This window comes from Vombatus ursinus, unplaced genomic scaffold, assembly GCF_900497805.2.
Source record: "Vombatus ursinus unplaced genomic scaffold, bare-nosed wombat genome assembly UNPS02015396.1, whole genome shotgun sequence".
In the NCBI taxonomy this organism is placed as follows: domain Eukaryota; kingdom Metazoa; phylum Chordata; class Mammalia; order Diprotodontia; family Vombatidae; genus Vombatus; species Vombatus ursinus.
The window spans coordinates 19,790-45,515 of NW_020955174.1; the positions used below are offsets into that span (position 1 = coordinate 19,790).

The 25,726-nt window shown below is 42.0% G+C and overlaps 1 protein-coding gene across 2 annotated transcripts in view; it reads right to left on the bottom strand.

Annotated features, from left to right (window-relative positions):
* The window catches only part of LOC114032028 (protein Shroom3-like), a 96,381-nt gene that overhangs the window by 8,315 nt on the left and 62,340 nt on the right, over positions 1-25,726 (bottom strand). For both annotated transcript variants that reach the window (XM_027847234.1, XM_027847233.1), the window contains 5 exons: positions 21,348-24,504; positions 19,254-19,330; positions 11,723-12,631; positions 9,837-10,319; positions 4,895-5,045 (listed from right to left, as the gene is read on the bottom strand). In XM_027847234.1, coding sequence (XP_027703035.1) covers positions 4,895-5,045; positions 9,837-10,319; positions 11,723-12,631; positions 19,254-19,330; positions 21,348-24,504 — 4,777 coding nt within the window. The remainder of the gene's footprint in view (positions 1-4,894; positions 5,046-9,836; positions 10,320-11,722; positions 12,632-19,253; positions 19,331-21,347; positions 24,505-25,726) is intronic.

Genomic DNA, 25,726 nt, shown 5'->3' on the forward strand with positions numbered 1-25,726 from the left:
CCTCTTCCCGACACATTCTCTACTTTCTCCTCTACATTTACCAGTGGTACCACCCAATACAACATTCCTCATGTACTGCTTTATTTTGTGTTCTTCCCTGGCTAAATTGTATCCTCAAGGGATGATACTGTGTCCTCCAATATAAACTTGGGGTTAGTATTCTTTTTTTTTTTTTTTTTGGCAATTGGGGTTAAGTGACTTGCCCAGGGTCATACAGCTAGTAAGTGTCAAGTGTTTGGTCTGAGACTGGATTTGAACTCAGGTCCTGCTGACTTCGAGGCCGGTGCTCTATCCACTGTGCCACCTAGCTGTCCCTTGGGTTAGTATTCTTGAAGGGGATAGATAGTAAAACTATCTCCTATTATTAAAAGTACATTTGGGTGTATAAATGGTTGAATTCTTTCTCAACACCTACCTGTCTACCTACATGGGTATGACAAGAGATTTAGCAAGAGGTCCCCAGTATGTTGGATAGACGTTTTGTGTAGGATTGATGAGAGGGCATGGGCCATGGATTCACAGGACAAGAAGGCCTAAATAGATCATAGTCCTTGGAGAGGTCACTCACATTGCTGAGATCACAAAGCCAAAATACTGAAATAGCTACTTACCTATTCTAGGGAGAGTAATAATATGAGTGTATGTCTTTGAAAAAATAGAAACAAGCTGTCACTATTAAAATCAAAGGCACTGTCCTAGCTGACTGCTATCTGTATCACCACCTTATCACCTTCAAGATCAAATATTGGCTGACCTGTTTAGTATTCAAATCTCTTCACAATTTGCCCTGCTCCTACCTTTCCAATTTTACACCTGACTCCTCCTTGTTCTAAGTATTTTACAGTCCAGGTATACTGAACTAGAATTAGGAATTTCCCCCTCTTCCTCTTTAAAGGCAGTCCTCTGTCCCCATAAATGAATTTTGTTTGATCTACTTTAACAAAGCCCTATTCCCACAGGATCTCCTTTACCCCTCCATCAAATCTCTCCATCCCTCTGTGTAAACCTTTTCTCAAGTTTTAGAATTTTACTTAAGATATTGGTTTATTTTATTTAGTTATCAAATTCTTTGATTCCCCAAGAAAACCCCAAATGGGGTCACAAGGAGTTGGAATGACCTATTCTCCTCTTCCTCTGCACTCATTTTCCACCTCTGAAAATCCTTCTCTTCCTTCAAGGACCAATCCAGTTGCCAATTATATAACTACCTGTGTTTCCCCCACAGGTAAAAGGGATTTCTTCCTTCTCAAATTTCTAATACCACTTTGGATCTCTCCTTTGTACTGACCACTCTTTGCCTTCTATCATAGTTTTTGCATCCATCTTTCCCCTTGAATTAGGTTGTAAGTGCTTTGAGGGGAGACTTTGTGTCTTATTATTATTATTATTGTTATTATTATTTTGATATTCTGGGATAATGTCTTGCTGAGAGAAACTTAATACAAGTCTATTGGAACTTAATTGAAAGGCATGTTTTTCCAAGTAAACATCAAACTAGGGGAGGGGGAAAACGACAACAGGTAAATTGCCATCTTGGCATTTTAAAGCAGGCAACCCAACTTGCAAAGTTGATCTGAAGGTTCAGTTTACAGGAGACTCAGACCAGGGGCAGCTAGGTGGCGCAGTGCATAGAGCACCAACCCTGAAGTCAGAAAGGACCTGAGTTCAAATCTGGCCTCAGATACTTGACACTTACTAGCTGTGTGACCCTGGGCAAGTCACTTAACCCTATTGCCTAGCAAAAACAAACAAACAAGAGACCAGAACATGGTAGTGAATATCCAATGAGAAATGCCGGAGGGTGGAGGAGAGATTTGGTACATTGGCTCTACTGGCCCCACATAGAATTGTTTTTATTTTTATCTTTTAAAAATTATTTTTATTTTTAATTTATGGAATAAAACAAGCATTTCCATAACATAGTATAATAAAAAAAGATTGCACATGAAATCTGCTATGTACAACTTGCTATTCCTTTTTAATATACAACAGAGTTAATACGTAAATTTCTTTTTCTCTCCCCCACCACTCCTGCCCTAGAATGGCCACCATTAGACACAAATAGGTCTATACATACGTAAAATTACTCTATACATACTTCTATTTATCAGTTCTAGAATTGTTTTTAAAAAGACCATATGAGTCTAACACATGCTCGGAAATGCCATGTTTCCATAAACAAATATGGGAAGCACATCCTGACAAAAACATCCCAACAGACCTTTAAGGAGGCTGCTCAGGAAGCAGTCCTGCCCCAGGAATGCTTGGAGCAGTGGGTTGTGTGGTGAGGTAGGTGTTAGAAAAAGGGTAAAATTAACACTCTTTAGCAGGAGACTATGTCATGCTAATCACAGAATCAGCTGAGACACTGCCAGCACCCTGCTGGAGGGGAAAAAAGGCAGAGCACATTCTTGATGGGAGAGCCCAGCCTAGAGACATTTCTGCCCATAGAGATAACTTAAGCTGTCTAAGAGAGGAGCAGATAAGCTTGAGAGGGCCAGAAGTATGGGGGGGGGATGGGAGTGGGAGGAGGTGTTAAGGAGATAGAATCATATTAGAGAAATCAGCATCTCTGGAAAAATCAGCAACAACCTCCACTCAAGACAGAGCCAAAACTTTGGAAAGGATTCTCTTGGAGTGTTGGTGTCTGAGCCATGCAAGGACAGAAGGTGGCCTCTGGGGGGCAGGGAATGTACAGAAGGCACTTCCCTGGAAATTCTCCCCATAGAAGGCCTCTGGCAGCTTTCCAGCTTAGGAATGGGAGTGTAGGTGAGCACCCTGACCTTGAGAATGATGACACAAATGTTTCCTATTGAACATTTCTACTTGATCGTGATGAGTGGGTATTTACATATAAAGACAAATCCCATGACCAGTATTTTCAGTTGTTGTTGTTCTGAACCTTCATGAGGGTCTGGTAGGGGGATTTTCTAGAGTTAGACAGCTGTGTGTTCCTAGAAAGAAGTACCTTCTGATAATTAGCAACTCGTAGAACCTGGTTCTAATTATTGGGGGGGTGGCTTAAAGATACAAAATCAACCAAGATTTTTGTCTTGCACATGGTAACGAGTGACATTTATGTATAGCTCTAAACTTTTTAAAGTGTTGTACACATCTTATTTGCACAGAAAAGGAAACAGGATCTGAATTTAAGTAACTTGCCCATGGTCACACAGCTAGTGAGTACCTAAGCAAGATTGGGACCTAGGTCTTCCAGCCTCCAAACTAGGTACTCATGCCTTAAAACACACCTCCCCCCCCCAAACAAAAAAAAATATTGACTTCGTTCAATTAAGGAGAACCTTGCACTTTTTTTGGAACTGCCAATTATCTTCTTATATATATTGAATTTAATTTGCTAGGAGGGGACCTTCTTCCTTAGAAAGGGACATGTATGTTGTATCATTTCAGTCATGACTCTTTATGACCCCATTTGGGGTTTTCTTGGCAAAGATACTGGAGTAGTTTGCCATTTTCTTCACCAGCTTATTTTTCAGATGAGGAAACTCAGACAACAGACAGGGTTAAGTGACTTGCGAAGAGTCACACAGCTAAGTATCTGAGGTCAGATTTGAACACAGGAAGGTGAATCATCCTGACTCGAGGCTCAGAACTCTATCCACTGCACCACCTAGCTTCCCAGTGATACCATCTATCCATTAAGAATGTAAATACTTCAAGTCCTGAATCCCCAGCTGTCTTTTTTTTAATACACTGTGACACCCAGCTACCCTTAGAAAGGGACCTATTACTTTAAATGGCCAACATGGTTACCCAGAAGTGTCATCATATAGTATGGGTATCCTTGTCTAGTGAACTAATGGACCTCTTCTCAGAATGATTAAAATGCATAATAGAAAACACATAGTTACAAAGGAAATCAGTGATACTATATTGCAGATATTAAATGCATTTTTTTTATACCCAAAGACCCCGAGTTAAGAACTCTTGTTCTAGAGCCAGAGGATATGGATTCAAATCCTGCCTTAAGTCCTCAGTTTTCTCATCTCTACAATGGGTGGGCTGGACTAGTTGACCTTTGAGGTCATTTCCAGATCTAGACTGAAGCCCCTTTGATTCTTTGTCACATTGAAGTTGGGCAGACTGACTATGGAACTGGTGTCAGGCCACAGTACCAGCCTAGGTTTGGGGATGCTTGTCATCCACCAAGTAATAGCTGATTTAGGAGACAAAGACCATCTCCTGAGGTGGAGGAGTGAGAATCTGGACTGGTAAAGGAAATACTCCATGGAGTATTCAAAGGTCTTTTGCAGTGCTGGAGTAACCTCTCATTACTAAGAAGTGCTCGTTGGTGTCCCTGCCTCATCTCCCCCACTCCAGTTTACCCTCCACCCAGCTGTCATAGCTATTTTCTGGTCTGACCATGTCCCATCTTCCCCTTTTCCCACCCTATCCCATTCAATAAACTCCAGTGGCTCCCTATTACCTCCAGGATCAAATATAAAAATCTCTCTTTTGGCTAAAACCTGGCCCCTTCCTACCTTTCCAGTCTTCTTACAACTTACTCCCCACTACATATATTTTTGTGATCCAGGAACACTGGACTGTTTATGTTTCATTCCCTTCTCATCTCTGCCTCCTAACTCCCTTCGAGCCTCAACCAAAGTCCCACCTCTGCAAACAAACCTTCTCCAGTTCTCCTTAATCTTAGTGCCTTCTCTCTGAGGTAATCTACAATTTATCTGGTATATATCTTGTTAAGATGTTGTCTCCCCTATTAGATTGGAAACTCTTTGAGAGTAGGAACTGGTTTTTTTGTTTGTTTCTCTTTGTAGCTCCATTGTTTAGCATAGTGCCTTAATAAATGCTTGTTGGCTGACTAACAGGCCACATTCTTGGGTGCAAAGCATGGGATACCCAGCCCTGAACTTGCCTTCTTTTCATTGACATCTAGTTGGTCATCATCCTCATTTCCCTCCACCGGCATGGATTTGAGCTTGTTCAGAAGCTCCGCCTTGGGTGCAGACACGTTATAGTAGGCAGGACAGTTGATCAACATTCCCGCTCTTTCTTTCTCTGTGCTCCTAGATCACAAAGAATAAATACAAAAACATAGTCACACCTACACATCAGAGGTAATGTCCTTTCCCCTAAGCTGGCCATTTCATAATGGTGAATTTTTATTCTAGTTCAAACTCCTTTCCAGGCAAACTAGAATTAATTACCTAATGAATAATAGTCATGTTATTATATTTCTATATTTTGAGAGTATAAGAAGATTTGCTAATTGGCAAATCCAAAGCAGATTTGAGGCAGCAGAGATTCAAGGAAGTTCAAAGATACTATCTTAAGATCCAGGACCCTCACTTTTGAGCTGACACAAACAAGGTTAAGTGACCTACCCAAAGGCACTTGGCCAGTGAGTGAGGTACTAGAACCGAGGGTTCTTGAGTAGTTCCAGGGCTCATTTCATCACACTATTTCCCTTTTCTCTTTGCATGGAACGTTAGGCTGGGTGGGGGTCACAAATCTTGCCTGTCCATCACTTACTACTTGACACTGGATAAGTCATTTAGATTCATAAAATCATAAAATTTTTCATGGCTGAGTTTGCAGAAATCATTCAATTCAGTCCTCATATTTGACAGATTGATAAAATGAAGCCCAGAGAGATTAAGTCACTTGCCCAAGGTCACACAGTTGCAAAGCTAGAACTAGAATCCAAGTCTCCTGTCTCCAAACCCAGGAGATTGCCTCATTCTAAGGACTGCTGCCAAATGGCTGGTGTTAGGGATCAGCACAGCCTCTCCTTAAGATACAGTTCATCACAGACCAGACATTTGACACTTACTAGCTGTGTGACCCTGGGCAAGTCACTTAACCCCAATTGCCTCACCAAAAAACAAAGAAAAAAAAAAGATAAGAGTTCATCAGTGACACTGAATTGTCGAAACTTTGGGGAGAGCAATCTGGAAGTATATAATAAAAGCTAGCAAGGTATTCATATTCAACATCGATATTTATTTTAAATATTTTATTTATTTATATTTCATATATTCTGTTATGTATTTTATTAATCTATGTTTTTTTATATATGCACATTTAATACCAACTATGAGCATTTAAATTTAATTCTTTAGTTCTCTGATCCCATTTTAGGGAATATACTCTCAAGGGAATAACCTTCAATGGGAGGAAAAAAATCAAGTTCTTTGCTTTATTTTCTGCTTCTGTAACAACGACAAACATAATGAGTCCTCTCTATTTTATAGAACGGTTGAGAGGACATATGAAGCAACTGATAAGAAAGTGTTTCAATCTTTTTGGGAAGTCAGATGCTCAAGAAACTCAATTACGGTTAAGCCCACGGCCCTTCTACAGTTGTCTGTAGGCAGACGTCTACTGTGTTGTTACTGAGCAATACTTAAGTTTACTTTATTAGCTAAGCCAAGTGCCCCACAAATATGGGAATGTTTCAACATGTTCAGTTCTTGTTGTGGATTACAAAAAAATAACCTGCATGGGATGGATGTAAGATTTATTAATTATTGGCTTAATGGAATGGGAGGGGGGGCCTTCATGACCAGGTCTAGGAATTGAGAAATCTGTGTTCTAGTCCCATCTGTATTACTCTCTAACCAAGCTACCTTTTAGACCACAAGCAAGATCCTACTGAAAGGAACAAACAATTCTGCCTGTATCAATTAGGCTGTTCAGTTGTTCCATCTTGTCTGACTGTTTGTGGTGCCATAGACTTGTCCATGTGGTTTTCCTGGCAAAGATATTGGAGTAGTTTGCCATTTCTATCTCTAGTAAGTCCCCCTTTTACAGATGAACAGAGGCAAATAGGGGTTAAGTGACTTGTCCAGGGTCACACAGCTAGTAAGTGTCTGAGGCCTGATTTGAACTCAGATCTTCCTGACTCCAATGCTCTATCAACTATACCACCTAGTTGCCCCTAAGTTAGATACTTTTGGATAAATATGACCTCGTTAGCTTTTGTATTATTGAAGGCCTATTTCGTAATTTGGCCTTGAAAGGTCTTCTACTTAATTCCCTTGTATTTAGGCAGTACTAGGCCAAATTGACATAGATATTACGTACCATGGCACATAGTAGGTGTTTAATAAAGTTACCAACAAAATAGCAAATTTTTTTTTCACAAACTAGCTTGTTGGAAAAGAGGAGAAAATGTAACCGTGCCTATCAAGTCTAGTTAACTTACCGAGTTTTTCAGATATTTTATGTAACTGACTATGGTAAATTCTGATTTTTTGATGTTTATAGAAGCTGATGCAGAAACATACAAAGTAAAATGTTTCCATCCACCAGTAGGTGGCGCATGCCAGCCTTTTGCAAATTTCATAGCTTCAAGTCCTTGAAACAACAAAAATGCATTAAAATTTCACTTGGGTTGGTAAAATCAAAATACGTCCTTCCTAATTCATCAAATTGAAAAATTTACTGGGAAACTCCTTTGAAAATAAAAATGTCCTTTCTGATAAATTCTTCACATTGATAATTAGTCATCATTACTGCAGTATAGGCCAGACTATTTATTTCAGAAATCCTAAAAATGGGTAAATTTATAAAGGATCACAATTATTTGGTTGCCCAAAACAATGTCTTTCTGTTTTAACTGAGTTCTTTGAATTACTGGATAGGATGACAAAATGGAGGTTATACAGACTCAGTTCAAACAACTGCTTTCCCACCCTAATAGTTGGTAGTACTCCAAAATTACTTTGCATTTACTTTATATGTGTATATCTATCCATCTATCCATCCATCCATCCATCCATCCACCAATCTATACAAATTAATAAATGCTTATTCCCCTTTCTTTTCCCTTCCCACCTTTAACCAGAGGCATGTAGGTCTGCTATAACTAGCTAGTATGCATCTGGGAAACAGTCCAGTCTATGGTCACAGAACAGAGGTAATACCCTGGCTATTATTAGGGCAAAACCTAGGACTGATCATGTTCTAACTAGCATTTATAAGCTCATACAAAGCCAAATAACCTTAGAAATAAGACACAGCTCTTTTCCAGGTGATTCATATTTCCAGTCAAGGCAGATGGCTTTCTGAGGTTCCTTTTCACTCAAAGATTCTGATTATTTTCCTTTCAAGATGCTATTATTTCTGTTTGCTATTTAGAATGAATTGGAAATTTCTAATAAGCCAGCTCCTTTTGAATAGAAGACTATCTGCTTTTATTTCATCTGAGACGTTTGCTAGATATGTGAAACTACTTGCTGCCAAGTACCAAGCATGTCAAGTCACATAATTTTCGTTGAAAGATTAAAAAAAAGGGAAAAAGAAAAAAACACTTTAAATTGCTACTGCAGTAAAACAGTAATGAAAGAAAACAGACAAAAGAACATCTCGTTATCTTAGAGGGCTGATTGATCTAAGTTAAAGAAACCAAATGACTAAAAAATGAAGAGCAGTGTCAGGATGCTAGCAGGCAATGGGGTACAATAAGGTGCTGTGGTTCACTCTCTAATGTTGCAAAGGCATTAAGTGGGGCTCCGCATCAGACAGTATCAGTTTGCTCTCATTCAGAACTTCCCAGATTTTCAGGTTGAGAAGACACCTACATGATCAACTTGACCTTCCCCCAACTCTTTGGAGAAAACCACTGGTCTGGTTTTCTATTCCCTCCCCTTTTTTTACTCACACACTGAAATTTTTCATCTAAGCTATTTGCTACCCCTTTCTTTCTGAAGCTTTCTATCATGCCTTCTTTCCTTGGGAAAACTTATCATGCTGCAAGACTGAATCTGCCCCATACTGACATCTCATCAGTAATCTCTGCCCTTATGAATAGAGCCTTGAGCCTCTATAGGAAAGGGGTGCTCAGCACAATCTTCTCTCCATTTCCTACCAGCTACGCTGCTTTGGACTTATCCACCATGTAGAGGTTTTCTCTTGCCTTCCAACCCAGCTTCCTGCCCTCCCTTCCTATTTCTCCCTTTATCTTTCTTTTGTGTTATCTTGCCCCATTCGATTGCAAGCTCCTTAAGGGCAGGACCGTTTGTTTTTATTTGTATCTGTATCCCTCACACTTAGCACAGTGCCTGGCACATAGAAGGCACTTAACACATTTTTATTGACTGACTGTGCATTGAAGAGGGGTGAACTCCCTGTAGCCATGGTGGAGCTGGCCTATGAAACGGACCTTTGGTTCCCGAAGGCTGCAGATCTAAGGAAGCTAAGTCTGTCTCTTTCCCACCTTCACCTTTTCTTTCCCTTCTCTTTTTAAATTGGACTTCAGGCTCCAGGATGGCAGGAACTATCTTTTATTCTACTGCTGTAACTGATAAATGTTTGTTGAATGAATGAATTTTACAATACTTAGAGAAAAGCTTCCAAGGACAAAACATCATTATTGTACTTGGGCAAGGAAGGTATCTGTGATTATTAAGGTCTGGGCCAGTCACACCTTGACTGATTCTAGGGTCTAGGCCAGGCAAGTGCCAACTGTCTCAAGAAACTGGAGTTCATTTGTAATATCATAGGGTCCTATATGCTGAGCTAGAAGTGACCCTTCGAGTCATCCCACCCAACCCTCATTTTATAGATAAAAAACCCAAGTCCTGACTCCAAATTCAGTATTCTTTTCACTGTGCTACCCTCTCTCTTCTCAAAGGCACTACTGAAATTCCCATTTTTTCAGAAGAGGAAACCAAAGTTGAGAAAAGTGAAATGATTTGCTCAAGGTCACCCAGCAAGAGTAAGGGGCCCAGTTTGGATAGAGGTCTTCCTGACCCCCAAGCCTACTACTTTATCCATCAGGCCACACTATTTCTTTCCTGCTTGCTAAGCCAACAGGTGAACTACATGTAAATCTGATGCTCATGGGGCCTTACCTACTCCCTTCAGATGCTGGGAAACTGGCATTTCTCTGTATTGTCTTCTTCCGTGTATTGCTTTCCTTCAGGAAGCTTGAGCCCTGTGGAAACAAACCTTCCATCAGGTCCATGGTCGTCTTCATTCTGGAATCTGGATCCAGAATAGCCGCTAGGGATTTGTCTTGGTGAATAATCTGCTTGGCTAGAGCCTCTCTTCTGATGTCCTCTGGAGTCTTCTCAGGGCTGGGGCTGTCATGTTCCAATTCCTGAGTCAGGTTGCCTGGCTTCGGGATGAGACTTTGGGCCTGGAGGGGAAGCATCTGTTCTGGGCTACACTGCTCCCCAAGAGTTTCAGTTGGCTGGTTCTGGGCATCAGGAGTGGATAATAAGCTTGTCTGCTTAGCTCCTGCAGCCTTGATGGAAAGGCAGGGTCTGGAAGCTGGGGTTGGGCTGCTCCTTTGCGAATCTGCAGTCGTCAACTTGGACAATCTGATGGAATTACTGTGAGAAAGCGAAGGGATGAATGGTGAGGTAAGAGCTGAGGGCAAGCGGCTATGAGAAAAGTCAAGAAGGGACAGGGAGGGGCCAGCTAGGTGGCACAGTGGATAGAGCACCAGACCTGGAGTCAGGAGGACCTGAGTTCAAATCTGGCTTCAGACACTTAACATTTATTAGCTGTGTGACTCTGGGCAAGTCACTTAACCCCAATTGCCTCACCAAAAAAAAAAAAAAAGAAAAATAAAGTAAAAAAAAAAAAAAGGAAGGGACAGGGAAAGAGGGGCTCCCTAGAGGGCAGAGGTAGGCCAAATGGGTGTACAGGGAAATGACAGAGAAATCGATTTTTTTCTCAGCATAGACTTCACAATTGGCTCTCTCCTCAAACAGAATGAGATGTTATAAGTTCCCTAACCCTCCAAGTGTAGCTCCAACCAGATTAAAATGTAATTGGGAAATATAAAAACAAAAAGCAACATAGATAATGTTAATTTGTGGTTTTCTAAGTCAACATGTAGCTTGTAGAAATTCTTTTCTATTTGAATTTGATATCACTTCTCAAGGATCTGTAAGTTTATTTATTTAAAATAATTTTTTTTATACCAACTCTGAGGTTCCCTAAGCTTCTAGGATCAGGGCTTTTTGTTTTATTGAGCTAATAAGCACAGGGTTTCTTTACCATGGACTTGTTACTTTAAATATTTTGATAACTATTTTAACATAATCAGTTTTCTTTGTAATCTTGTGTGTTTTATTTAAAACACAAAATCTTGTTTTTATAAAACATTTTTCTGAAAATGAGTTGTTAGATTGCCCAAAGGGTCCATGATACACCAAACAAGTAAAGAAGCTGTAAGAAGCTGACTGCTCAGATGACTTTATTTCCTTAGGGATTAGGAACTCTCCACTCATTTTCCTCCTCAGTAAAAGAGTTGCAAACTACCAAAAGGAAGTTAAATACCTTTCCCCAAACTCTATCAATGAGAATGTAGTTGTGGCATTCTTGTCTCTGAATTTCCAGGACCCTTAGTATGGGTAAACTAGTGAGTGACAGTTAAGTCAATCTACTGTTGATGGATTCACACTGGGCTTGGTTCTTATTTCAACTAGATCACCTGTCCAAGGAAAGAGAGATCATTAAATGGACTGGTTTTCTCTGCTCTCTATTGTCTCTCTCTACAATCAGCAAGCCCTCTGGAACAATGGAGTTGGGTCACTGTTTGGAAAAACTCCACGGGCAAACAGTGGGACAACCCTAATGACTTCTACCAATTTAGTACATTCTCCTCCAAATTAGGCTATCCTATGGATGTTAGAAGGAACATTGACATGAATTAAGAGTCTGAGGAGAATCTCACACAGTGTGGAAAACTCATCTGTCCTCAAGGCATGGCCAGAATTCTTCTCACCTGGTACAGGTCTCTCCGTAAGTATCATTTCTCTGGGTCTCCAACACTTCATACGTAATTAAGGGAGGGGTAGGAGGAAACTCTTCCAGGCTGTCCCCCGGTGCCTTCATCTCCACTGGAGGAGGTGAAGGGGGTGGTGGTGGAGGTAAAATGGACAGAGCTTTAGAAGTGGGACTGGGAGTGGAATCGGGTCCCAAATCCTGCATAAACACCTCATCATCACCTTCTTCCTGAGAGGCTGAGATGGCCCGAAAGGCTGACTCAGATATTCTGAGGGAGGCCTTTCCAGGCCCAGTGAAGAGTCCGAGGGGACTGTGGGGGTTGGACGTTGTGCTTGGGCTGGGCAGACTCTGACGTTTCGGATAGTGCTTCTGACTGGGTGCCCCAGAAGATGAAGACTGCTCCAACGAGTTGTCCTCTATGAGCGAGTGGGCCCATTTCACTCGAGGGGGAGGCCTCTGAGGTAGAGGGCCCTTGTTTTTCTTCATCCCATTTTCAGCTGAACTCTCAAGGCAGTTGTCCTCAAGGTCTCTTGGACTATGGGGCTGTGCCAGGATGTGACCATTACTTCTGAGGCCAGCTACAGGAGTGTCCCTTGGAGAAGGCTGCTTCCCAACCAAGACATCTCTTTCAGCACGTGGGTATGTCTGGGAAGAGTAGGTAGAGTTGGTCCCAGAGTCCTGAGCTGATTTAAAAGGGTTCATCTGTGAGGATTTTGTGTCTACGAAAGGACCTTGCCTTCCTGCTGGTGGTGGCCCGAAGGCTGGAGATCTGCTGGTAGGCCCTGGAGGTTCTAGGGTCCTGGAACATTCCATGAAAACAGATGACCCATTTGGTACTTTGTGAGACCCTGGGTGATGTGTAAGGGATGACACCTCTTTATAGCTTCTCTCTGAATAACTGAATTGCCTGGAGTAAGATACAAACACATGAGCAGCAAATGTGAAATGTGAAGACAAGAGCTGGGCAAAGGATGTACCTCATAGACAATGAAAAGCATTCAATGGTTAAGAAGGCTCTCAGAGAAATGGCACCGTTTCCTCTAATCTCTCATAGGAAGTCAACCATCTTTGCAAAGCCAGGTCAGAGATAAGCAATAGATTCTACAGGAAGAAGCTGATGAGGCATTTCCTATTAGGTCAAAGACAGCACTTGAGGGGATTTTGAGGATAAGCTATTAGGGCTGGCTAACTCTTAGTAAAGTTTTAGAAGGTAACTCCTTGGCCTATGAGCAGAGAATGGAATGGTTTGGTGACATCATTCCTCTTCAAAATTTATGTGTATGTAAGTATATACATACTATATTATATATTATACATATATTACATACACAATTTTTCATTGGGAAAGAAGGCTTGGATAGAAAAATATTTGTGTGGGCTTGGCAAATTTAAAGCTTTGACTTACAACATTCTTATAAGTTCCTAATATTCTTATTCTTCAAATATGGAGAAAGGAATTTTTGGTCTTTAAAAATGTATCATTGAAAGGAAAAGTGTATGTGGTGTGTTTAGGCAGGGAGGCAGGGTAGAACTGGGAAAGGTCCAGGATATGAGACAGAGAGAGAGAGAGAGAGAGAGAGATCCTAAATTGCTGTCTTTGCCAAAGTGAGATTTCTGGCTGGGGTTTCCAATTCTAAAGAGGGAGCTATCAATGCATTTTTACATATTTCCAGGGCAGAAAGAAAGTGACACGATCACTTGCCATCTTACCAGCATAACATATTGCAACTAGCCTTATTCAAAGTGCGAGATGCTTTCAGAATGAACAATTTTGTCTCTTTTACTGCTTTTGGGATTTTGAACACTATAAAAAATGACTACTTTGAATAGTATTTTTGAATATTATTTTTCTTCCTATTTCTTCTTAAGCATGTTTCTCTGGCATGAGAAATATTTTCACTCTGAAAATGTTTTTTAATATCATTTTTCCTCTGAGGCTTTTGAATTTGCAGTTAAATTTAGCTCTCAGCTTTTCTTACTGTTTTCTGGAAAGAATTTGGGGAAATTTCATAATTTTGATATACAATCTGTAAGACACTCCCTTTCACTAGTTTTATAGTCTGATTTTTAAAAATCCTATTAATATTTTTTGGTTTTTAGTTTAGGAGAGATTTTTGTTTTGAATTTTTCCCCCAATGTCCTATAGCTAATTCTTCTATAAAAATCAACCCACTGCATTCCTATGATGAATATAGATTTAGAGGTCTGCTATCCAATGCTGCTAAAAATGCAGTTATGTTAAAAAACAAAACAAAACAACCCTTTATGGCTATGCTAGTGATTGTGAGTTTAATGCAGTGGCATAATTAGACATGAATTATGAGTATATCAATGTGGTTCTCCAAAAGTAAAAAAGGTGGCAAGGTTCCCCTAAAGAGGTAGGGAATAATTACTTCTGGAAAATAAGATTAAGGAGCAGATAATATGTGGTGATTTATAGGAGGAGTTATTTTTTGCTAAAATGCTGTATAGGAATTAATACGAAGATTGGATAGGGGAAAGGTTCCAGTAAATCCATAGATTGTAATGTGCAAATTCCCTAAGGGTAATTGATTATCTCAGTGAGACTGAAGACAAAGAGAGCTTCACATTTGCACACTTGACTAGGAACTTCCAATAAAACGTAGGCTCCTTCCTCAATGAGTAGGTCTACATTAGAGAAATAAGCAACAATCTTTAAAAATCATCAGATGCCAAACATGAGTAATACCAAAAGAGGCAAGAAAAAAGACCAAAAGAAGCCTCCAACTATATGCAATCTGGGCTTGTTCTTTTGTTGTTGTTTTTAAATGCCATTGGTGGACCACATGTTTGCATGTATGATATCTGACAGATCAGGTGTTAGATGCAGACCTCCTAAATCAATTTAATACTCTCTTTCCGTGGATTCTCATCAAGTGAGGATAGCTTGTCTGTTCCTACTGGTGGGTTTGAAAATTTACACTATGCTTTGTGGACAGTCTTTATCTTTGAACCATCATAGTATCGTCATCTGGTATGGATCCTCAGGGCTTGCCATATCTAACCTACTTTTTAAAGTTAGACTTCTCCAGCAGGATAGTAATTGAAATTGTAATCTGATGTTTAATGATGCAAATCTTTTAATTAACTTAATTATGCTGCTTATATCCTGAGGCTTCTTAGAGAGATGTACCAGTATAAAATAGGCAAAAACCCCAAATATTAATATTAATCTTTCAGATATCCAGTCCGAGAAATGATAAATATGAAAATTTCAGGGAAGCATGAGAAGATTTATATGAATGGGTATAATGTCAAGTAGGTAGAACCAAGAAAACAATATACACAATGACTATAACAAAGAAACTGGAAAGAACAAAACATCATATATCCCAAAGATGTCAAAAGACAGGGGAAAAGACCAATATTCATAAAAAACAGGAAATTAAAAAAATATATACCTTTGAGCATTTTCACTGGTTGAACCCCATGCCTGGAATTTTCTCCTTCCTTTTCTCTGCCTCCTGGCTTCCTTCAAGTCTCAGCTAGAATCCTACTTTCTGCAAGAAGCCTTTTACTTAATGTTAGTGCCTTTCTTCTTTATCACCTCCATCTTCTCCTATCCATATCTTGTTCGTACATAGTTGCTTGCATGTTTTACTACCTATAGGACTGTGAGCTCCTTGGGGGAAGGGACTTTTTTTTTTTTTGGCCTTTCTTTGTATCCCTAGTGTTTAGTACAGTGTTTAGCACACAGCAGGTGCTTAGTAAATGCTTGTTGACTAACTGCAATGACCAATCAGATTACAGAAAATTGACAATAAATAATGGTTCCCACTTCTTGGAAGGAAAGTAATGGACTAGAGGCAGAGAATGAGTCAGTGAGGTGGTGCAGTAGATACAGTGCTGGACCTGGAGTGAGAATGAGCTGAATTTAAATCCAAACTCAGACACTTACTAGCTGAGGGACCCTAAGCAAGTCAATTGACCTCTGCCTGCCTCAGTTTCCTCATCTGTAAAAAGAGCATAAAATATCACCTACCTTCCAGGGTTTTTGTGAGGATAAAATGAGATGTATTTTTAAAATGCCATGTAAATACTAGCTATTATGTTTTCAGACATAGCCAATGTGCGAATTTGTTTTTGTTTGACCATATTTACCCATTACTAGGGAGAATGTCTATTGGGTTGCTGGGTAGTGATAATGGTGGAGAAAAGAAAAAATAGAATGTTAATGGAATATTTGAAAATCCACCTAAGAGAACAGACATTCAGAAAGGGTGAGAGAAAGCAGGGCAGTTTTGTTATTATCGTGTTAAATTTAACAAACTAAAAAACTAGATAATTGCTCTCACAATTTCATATACAATCCTCCCTTTCTGTTCTTTGTTTTTCAAAATGTTCAGGTTTATTGATATCTGTCTGGATCATAATAAAAATAATTTTTTTAAAGAAATGAAGGTTATGCAAAGTGAGATATTAACAATTTTTAAACAAAGATTCAGTCTAATAAATATCTATTATTTATATGATCATTTTAGTCTACTATGTTTGTTCTTTATTACTGAGAAAAAATTTTAAATGCTTATTTTTGAAAGTGTCAAATAGTTTGGGCCAGAACTTTTCCTTGGTGATTACTCTGGAATCGAGAGAAGGACAAATAAACTTTTCATAATGGCCCATTTTGTAGAAGGGTGTGAATGGCCCCCCACCTATTGCACGCTATCAAAATCCCAAGGAGTCTGAGAACTGGAAGGCTTTTTGTAGGTCAAGGAGTCTAGCCCTTGACTCCAGACAAGATGACCCTGAAATTGTCTTTTTTTCTCCCACTTCTCATTTTCCATCTCACCTCTTGTAGATCCTGATAGACTCGAAAAGAAAAGGCTGAGCCTGACCAGGGATGAAAGATTAGCTAGCACATGCCTCACCCTAAGTACTGCAGCCGGAAAGATAACTTTAAGATGAAATTAATCCTGGTTAAGGCAGCAAGAAGAATCTTGGAATGCTGCTCTTGGCAGACTAGCAGGTAATGTAATAACCTGCTTCCTGTTGGAGGGCATTGCAGAAAAGACTAATATAAATTGGGAAAGGGAACAATAGTTGTTTGAAATATGGAACACAACTGTGGAACTGGGATATAAATCAGGAATAAAAGTGACAAGAGGATTTTAATTAAGCAGCATGGAAGCAAACAAGCATTTATTAAGCACCTACTGTGTGCTAAGCACTCTGCTAAGTGATTTACAGATATTACCTCATTTGATCATTAAAACCTGGCAGACAGGTGTTATTATCCTCATTTTTATAAATATGATTATCTATCATATTATTATCCTCATTTTTACAAATGAGGAAACTGAGGCAGATAGCGGTTAAATGACTTGCCTGGGATCAGACAGCTAGTAAGTGCCAGAGGCCATATTTGAACTCAGGGCTGACTCTAGATCTGCTCCTCTGTCCATTACGTCACCTAGCTGGCTCCCTAGGGCAGCACATGCCTGTTCTTGTTTGTCCTTCATTCTCGAAGAAGACCATGACATCATGACATGGTGATGCCATGACTTGCAAATGAATTGGATTTAAGTGAGGGAGGGCTGTGCTCGGTCACCAGCCTCACTTTCTTCTCTGGAGCCATCTGGGTCCAGTGGCAAATTCCAGCTACAAGGGAGACTGAAGCTACAAGGTGTCTGGAGGTCTAGCCCCAGTGGGCACCAAGGTGATTGGGTGTCTATTTTTAATTCAATATTAATATGGTGAGCCTTAGGAGGGATGAACAAGCCCAAATCACCAATGGAGTAAATCAAAGCAGCCATGTTGATCTGAGTAGCCCCAGCCTTCTGCATCCCCCTCTCCCCTTGAGATATGGACGCATTCCTCAACCTCTCAGTGCCTCAAACAACAATTTTAAACTTGCTTGACTGGCACCAGAGGACCAAATTTCCACACCAATGATATCATGAGTCCAGATCAAATGCCAAAAAAATCAGAGCCAGACCACATGGGCTGGCTCTATTGTGTGACCCCAAAACAAGCAAATAAATTCCCTTTGGGGAAAAAAGAGTACATTCTCTTTGGAAGTTTCTACTTAAAATGTTGTTTATTTCTGAATCTGAAATATTCAGGTCTCATCTAGATGTCTATTATGTCTCCTTTCCAAGAATGGAGGCAGCTAGGTGGTGCCATAGTGCATAGAGTGCTGGGCCTGGAGTCAGGAAGACTGGATTCAAATCCAACCTCAGACACTTAATAGTTGTGTGATCTTGGGCAAGTCACTTAACCTGTTTACCTTACTGCACTGGAGAAGGAAATGGCAAACTGCTCCATGGACAGTATTGGCACGCTATGCTCCACAGAATCACAAAGAGTCAGACGTGACTGAATGATTAAACAACAGCAACAAAGACCCTGGGCAAGTCCCTTAACCTCAATTACTTCAGTCTCCTCAACTTTAAGATGGCGTTCATAATGGCACCTACCTTCCAGGGTTGTTGTGAGAATTAAATGAAATAATATTTCTGAAGAACTTAGCCCAGTGTCCAGTATATAGTAGGCGCTTAATAAATGCTTATTGTCTTCCTTCTGCCAAAGGATTTTGGATAGCTAATTCTTTGCAAAACAAAACAACAACCTGCAAACAATATTAACAAGTGCTTATTCTCTTCCCTTTCCTCAAAGGATCTTTGATAGTTAATTTGTTGAAAAACAAAGCCACATTCTCCGAACTCCACTATTCTAGGATTGCAGAAAGTCTGTCTCTGAGGTAATTTGCCATTTCTAATTTTCCTGTTTCAATGCCTCATTTTGTGGACTAGCTTATGAAGGGTTTCTTCTCCCAAGATTTCCTTCGATGTGATTTGATACTCTTGGCATAAAGTCAGTGACTATATAAGACTTCCTTAGGACAGACTGGAGAAGAGGAACCTGCCCTGATGTCAGGACTGTGACCTCAAGGAAGAGAAAAGGCATTTAGTAAGTGCCTACTTTGTGCCAGGCATTGTGCTAAGCTAATTACAAGTATTATGTCAAGGCTGATGCCCTAGAAGCAAACATTTTCTTCTAAGGGTATCATACTCAAACCCTAATATATAATAACTCATAGAAAAGCTTAGAAAAAAAACACAAAAAGAAAAGGTATGCATGTGTTTAAACAAGTTCAGGCGACACACCGGCTATCATTTATAGGACCGGCAAAATTCATGGATCCTATCTCATTTGGTTATAGAGTTGGGGAAGAAAAGTGAGTGAGAGAGAGAGGAGAGACGAAGACAGAAAGAGAGAAACAACGACACAGAGAAAGACAAAGACAGAGAGAGACAGAGAGGGAGGGAAGGGCAGAGGGAGAGAGAGAATGAGAGAGAAGACATAGAGAAGAGACAGAAATGGGGGGAGGGAGGAAGAAAAGAAGGGAGAGAAAGGAGAGAGAGAGAAGAAAGAAAGATGGGGGAGAGGAAGGGGGAAAATAAGGGAGACAGAGGAAAAGGGAGAGAAACAGACACAGAGACAGAGAAGAGAGTGTACCAGCAGCTGCCTGAGTAAAGAAAAGAGGCTGCAGAAAGAGATGTGCATACCTGGATCCAGGGCCAGCCACGCAGGAAGGAGCCTTTCCCAGAAGGCTGTAGTCGGTGTTCCCCCTCAGAAGCGTATCCTAGAACACAGAAGGATCCCGGAATCACTGACCACACCCCAGAGGTTCCTTCACAGAACAAGGTCATTCCTTAGGAAGAGCCTGTGCTAATCGCCCGACTGCCAGACCACTGAGCTGAGTCGTGAAGTTTGCCCTGTGAGCCCCAGCTCAAATTTTAAACGTGATCTTCTGTTTTCTGAAGGCTTTACGCTCCAAGACACTGTGAATGTCTGAAGCAGCAGGAGGGAAAGATGGGAGACAGGTGGGAGAGGCAGGTAACACACCTGTATTTTAAAATAAGCAAAACTCTCAAATGAAGTAAGTTGGACCCAGTTCAGCAAAGTTAGAAGGATTTTGGCCTGATAAACAGAATGAAGGGAATTCCCTTTGGGGGATTCCCCATCTGATATCACTGCCCCTTAGTAACAAAGGATCATATTTTTAGAATGGGAAGAGATTTTATTAAGTCTAACCCCTCCCCACCCCATCTTTATTTTACAAATAAGGAAACTGAGACACAGGGTGGTTAAGTGGCTTGTCCAGGGTCACACAGCTAGTGAGTATCTGAGGTAAAATTCGAACTCAATCCTTCCTGCCTCCAGGTCCAGAGCCTGCTCCACTATACCACGCTGTGTAGCTTGTTTGGCAGGTGTATTTAGATGTCAGTATTTTGAAAACAGTATGATTCGGTGCTTGGAATCAGGCTTGATTATGATAATGAGGTTAATATCCCCCTTGTCTTTGACTTTGCTGAGATGAAAGCCATATAATGAGCCCTCCTTCTCTCACCTCAAAAATCCTTTATTTACACATTACTGCACTCTCCTCATTAACTTTGGCCGAACTTCTGAAAAACAGCTGAATCCTCAAAAGCTGAGAAAATTCTACTTAATTACTAATACTTACACTCAGGGAGGTACAGATTCATGGGACTTAAAATTAAATTAGCATCCAGAAATGTAGACCATCCACATTCTCATTTTAACTGACAGGTGGTTTCTGTGAGGTCATTATATCTCTGATACGAGGGGCAGCTTGGTAGCACAATGGATAGAGTATAGGGCCTGAAGTCAGGAAGACCCGAGTTCAAACCAGCCTTAGACACTCGCTAGCTGTGTGACCCTGGGCAAGTCACTTAACTTCTGTTTGCCTCAGTATCCTCATCTGCAAAATGAGCTGGAGAAGGCAATGGGAAACTACTCTAGTATCTTTGCCAAGAAAACTCCAAATGATGTCATAAAGGGTTGGCCCTGACTGAAAAATAACCAAAAAACAACAACAAATAGGAATAATACATGTCCCTTAGACTCTTCATAAAAACCTCATGAAATGAGGTCAAAGAAGCCCTTAGCCCTTTGGCAGATTAAACCTATAATCGATGTAATGTGAATAAATCAGATAGTTATGTTGAAGAACAAATTCTGCTTTTAAATGTATTAGCCATGAGCAGAGGAGCTAATAAAAGTCAATTTGGGGCTTTATCTCTTATGGTTTGGGGGACTCATAGAAGGCACAACAGGTATTACATAAATTCTTAAATATCAAGATATTTGGTGGTGATTGAGCTCTTTTTGGGAGAGACAGTTGAACCAAAATAGAATCTTTCATTAAAAAATAACTTTTTTCTGGCTACATACCCATGAAGTCATAATTTAAATGACATTTCTTTATTGAAGAGAGGCCAAAATAGTGCTCTGTTTGACTTCCGTGCCCACGGTGCCCCTATGATTTCTATTCCAGGGTCTCTGGTTGAAGTTAGGAGTAATTTGGAATCGGAGGGTCTAAGTGTGAATCCTCTCTCTGCAGACTGCTAGGCTTCAGTTTCCTCAGTTATAATGAGATGATGGGGTTGGGCTAGATGATTGATAAGGTGCCTTTCTGCTCTAAATCTATGATCCTTGCAAAAACAATTTTTATCTTCCTGTATGAGAAGGAAATGGGGGGCAAAGTGAGGGAGGAAACCGAGGTCAGTAGTAGTTTATTCGATAGGGACAGTTACTACACTTTCCCATGGGTAGAGAGGTATGATTGCACATACCTGACATTTCTTATCTGAGATGGGGGACGACCTGGACCTCGAATGGAAAGGGACAGTCTGGACATCTGACCTGTCGAGCAGATCTTCGGCTGACATGGACTTTCCCGCCCCCCTGGTCGCGGTTGCCAGGGGAGATCGCTTCTCATGGGCCCAAGGCACTTTCTGTGGATGAGTGGACTGGCCATTGGCCTCTCCAAGCCAATCCGCCCTCGCTGACTCCCTCTTGGGAGGCCAGTGCCTTTCAGCATGGAGAAGGCTACTGGCGAAGGAACTGCTCCGATCTCGTGGCACGCCCCGCGTCCCGAGGCTGCTTCTCTCTGTGTTCCCCACAAATTCTGTGGGCAGGGTGGCAGACCCTCTCCTGGGGAAGGGGTTTTGCTCCTGCAAGGAATTCCTGCTTGGGGCCACGGTGAGGCTGTGGCTGTCTCGTCCGTGACTGGCCGAAGGGGATGGCCTCTTCCCCGTTTTGCGTTGAATGTAGTCAGCCAGGGCAGTCTGCTGCAGCTGCTTCAGCTCAGGCCTGGAGAGGTTGAGGGTGGAGCAAGCTTTCCCTTCCCTCTCAAAGATGCGGCGCCTGTCTGCCACTGTGTTCTCCGGGAAGCCAAAGGGCAGGTCCTTCCTCTGGGGATAGCAGGCGGGCGGCTCTTCAGCCCCAGATACCCCTACTTCATTCATCTTCTCAGGCTCTGAATAGGAACGCTTCTTTTGTTCAGCTGTCAGTCTCTTCCGGCCTCCAATTCGGGCCACCAGGGCCGTGGAGTCTTCCCTAGGTGGGCTCCCCTCGGCTGGAGTGATGTTATGTCGTTCCTTGGGGATATGAGGTGAAGCGGGCATTGCTGTTATTTCTGGGCTCCTCAGCCCCAAGTGGGCAGAGGCTGGCCTCTGCCTTGCCCCTTGCCTTGCCTTGGATGCTCCGGGGGGACCCAGATCAAGATCCCGGCGTCGGAACGAAGTGGCTCCCAGGACACGGGACTGAGCATCCTTGATACTGTTCCGATAAGCCTGGTTTAAAGGGACCTCCAGAAGCGGTGACTCAGGACTACTAGATCTGCCTTCTCTCCACAGGGCTTCCTCCTCTACGTTGTTGGAAAGCTGGAAGGTGCTCTGGCTGCGTTGGAGGACAAAAGTGTTTCTGAGCGGCTTGGGGTCTGGGTGTGTGGCTCCATAGCCACCATTTCCAACCCTCCTCGGCTGATGCTCGGCTGGATGCCAGGAAACCCCTTCGGGTTTTTTCTTACTCTCTTTGACCAGACTCTCCCTGATACCAAAGGATGGACTTGTTTCTAGGAAGCTTATTTCACCATGGGGGTCTTCAAGGCTGATCATGGAACTTCTGTTACTGGGTGTCTGTTCTAGCTTGTTGGCCCTATAGATGTAGCTGCTCACGCTTGAGGGTCTCCGGGTCTCTTGTTCACGTTGCTCAAACTTGCTGACCTTCTCCAACACGGAGCAGTGGGGTTTCCCATAATGAGAGGTCGGGAGGGCATTGCCTGAACTACGCCGCCCCCGGCTTGGGTTGGACGCCTCATGCCTTGGTTCAGAATTATGGAAACGGGGTGGCCCTTTAGGTCCTCCCTCAGATCTCACGTGGGAAGTCTGACAGTCTGAATGGTCCCATCGTTCCAGAACCACCTTTTTGGGCTCTTGTTCTATTTTACTCACATTGATCAGACAGGCGGGTCGACTGTCAGGGTTTCCCTCCTGAGGTCCCATTTGTATCTCCAGGCTATCTCGCCTTCTGGTGCTTTTGGAAATAGTCTGTAGAGATAAAATATTTGAACTTGTTTGGTCAGAAGTGCTCCATGCGTCCTTGGCGAGGCCTTCTCCTTCCGGTCTTGGTTGGAGGTAGCTGTTTTGAGATTCCTGGAATTCCGCCCTCTTGGGCTCGGAGGGTCTGAAAAGTGGTTTGCCTTCATTGACTTCCTGCAGGGCCTGAGGGATGCGATGGTTGCAATGCTGCACCCTGTCATGCACGCTTTCTCTCCCATTGGGGAGAATATTGTTGCCTTCCAAAATCCTTGGCTCATCTTTCTGCAGGGAGGTGCCCCTGAGGTTCTCAGGCTCTGATGGAAAATGTGGCTTATATGGGGAAAACTTGCCCATGGTTTCTGACTTCTCCACCAGGGGAGGTGAGATATATTCTGGTGCCTGGTAAAAGATAGCGGCAGACTTACTGGGGCCATTTTGATTCCCATTCTCAAGAGCCGCCTTCTTCTCACAAGTGCTCGGGGGAGCAGGATAACCATGTTCCTTGGCGAGTGCTGGGCATAGCATCCCATTACTGCTCATAGAAGGCTGGGGCATCTGGGCAAAGTGTGGTTCAGGTGAAGGTACAGGGTAGATGCTGGTAGGGAGCAGAGGCTGGCCTGGTTGGGTTGCTTGGGTATACTTTTGCTTGGGCTTCACCGGAGGGCTATTCTCCGGACTCTTTTCCAGGACAGGGTGTAAATGTTCTTCTGGAAATGAAGTCTTTAGGGATCCAGGGAAGCTTGATTGGGGCCGGCCGTACCTGTTGTGCTCAAGGCTAGACCAGGAGCTGGGCCTCTCATAATGCCTGAGAACTCCAAAGCTGCCGTTCCGAATTGGGGGCATGGGAACATCCACTTCGTGGGGTAGGTTGTTAGAGTTTGTCTCATGGGAACTGCAGTATTGTTGGTTCCAAGATAGCAGTGGCATCCTACCACCTCTGGGATGACCATGGCACCTGTCATGCTCCTGACCATCCACTGATCCCTGGGATTCTCCACTGGGGACAAGCAGTGCCGAAGAGTTCACCTCGTACTCTGCGGAGATGCCTCGCTTGATATCATAGACTGTCTTGACATAGCGGATGTCGGCCTGTCTCATTCCTTCCGATAGGCTGCGTTGGGTGGGTGTTGTGGCCACCGCATCAGAACACTCCTGGGCAGAGACGCTGGTGGGGGGATACTCGAGGATGCTAGAACTGGTGGAGAAGGAACTATAAGCAGAGTCTCTCTTGTTGTGGAGGTGGGTAAGCTGATCGATGCTACCGGTGGATTTGGCAGGGGAGAGGAGGTGGCATGGAGGGTAGCTCCCACTGTGGTCCAGACTCTCCATGCTTCCCTGGGAGCTGTACTGATCGGGGCTCCTTCTTGGATAAGCATGGCTATAGTTAGAGACATCACTTGTAGAGGAGCTGGAAGGGAAAAGAGAGAAAAACAATTAGTAACACAGAAGATTTATGATTTAGCAGACTCAGAAGTCAGCTCTCAAAGACTCTTTGGGGCAGGTAGGTGGCACAGTGGGTAGAACACTGGCCCTGGAATCGGGAAGATCTGAGTTGAAATCCAGCCTCAGACAATTACTAGCTGTGTGACCCTGGGCAAGTCATATAACCCTGATTGCCTCAAAAACAAACAAATAAAAATACACAAAACAAAACAAAGAGAGTCTTTAATGTATATTTTTTTAAAGAATTCAATAGCCTATAGAAATCTTTCCTTATTGGGATAAGTGGAAAAAGGTACAAGAAAGAGGACTAGTCAAGTGCAGCTGTATGACCCTGTCTCATCTTCTGTGAGTTATTTTCACTTCATCATTTTCCTTAATCAATTTTCACTTAATTTTGCTTAAAAAGGACTCATAACTCATGCTGAGTGAAGTGAGCAGAAGCAAGAGAACATTGTAAATGGTAACAGCAACATAGTGCGATGATCAAGTATGATTGACTTAGCTCTTCTCAGCAATGCATCAATGATCTAAGACAATTCCAAAAAGACTCATGATGGAAAATGCTGTCCACATCCAGAGAAAGAATTATGGAGTCTGAATGCAGATCGAAGTATGCTATTTGCTCTCTCTCTCTTTTCTTTCTTTCTTGTGGCTTTTCCCTTTTGTTCTGATTCATCTTTTACAATATGACTAATGTAGAATGTAAACTTATTTAGGGAAGGAACTATTTTGATTTTGTCCTTCTCCTAGTATAGGCATACAGTAGGTGCTTAACAAATGTTTGTTGGATTATTGAGTCTTTGCATTGGGTTTTCATTTTGAACCCCTTGAAAAACATTTATATACTCATGATATACACAGTACTGTGGCATCAGGTCTCACTAAAAACGTTTCATATGTAGTTGTTTATGTACTGTCTTCCCTATCAGACTCTCCTTGAGAGTAACCCCAAAACCTAATACAGTTCCTGAAACATAGTTCCTGAAACTTAATAAATGTTGGTTGACTAACTGATCTGATAGAGGGAGTATTAAAGGATAATTTCAGTGAAATCCCAAAAATAACATAGCTCGTAGCCACTCAGCTTTCTCATCTGTATGTATATTTGTCTCCTTACTATCTTTAACACCCTGTTCTCCAGCCCCCCACTGCACCCTCCTCACACCTTCCCCTTCCTGCAGCTAAGT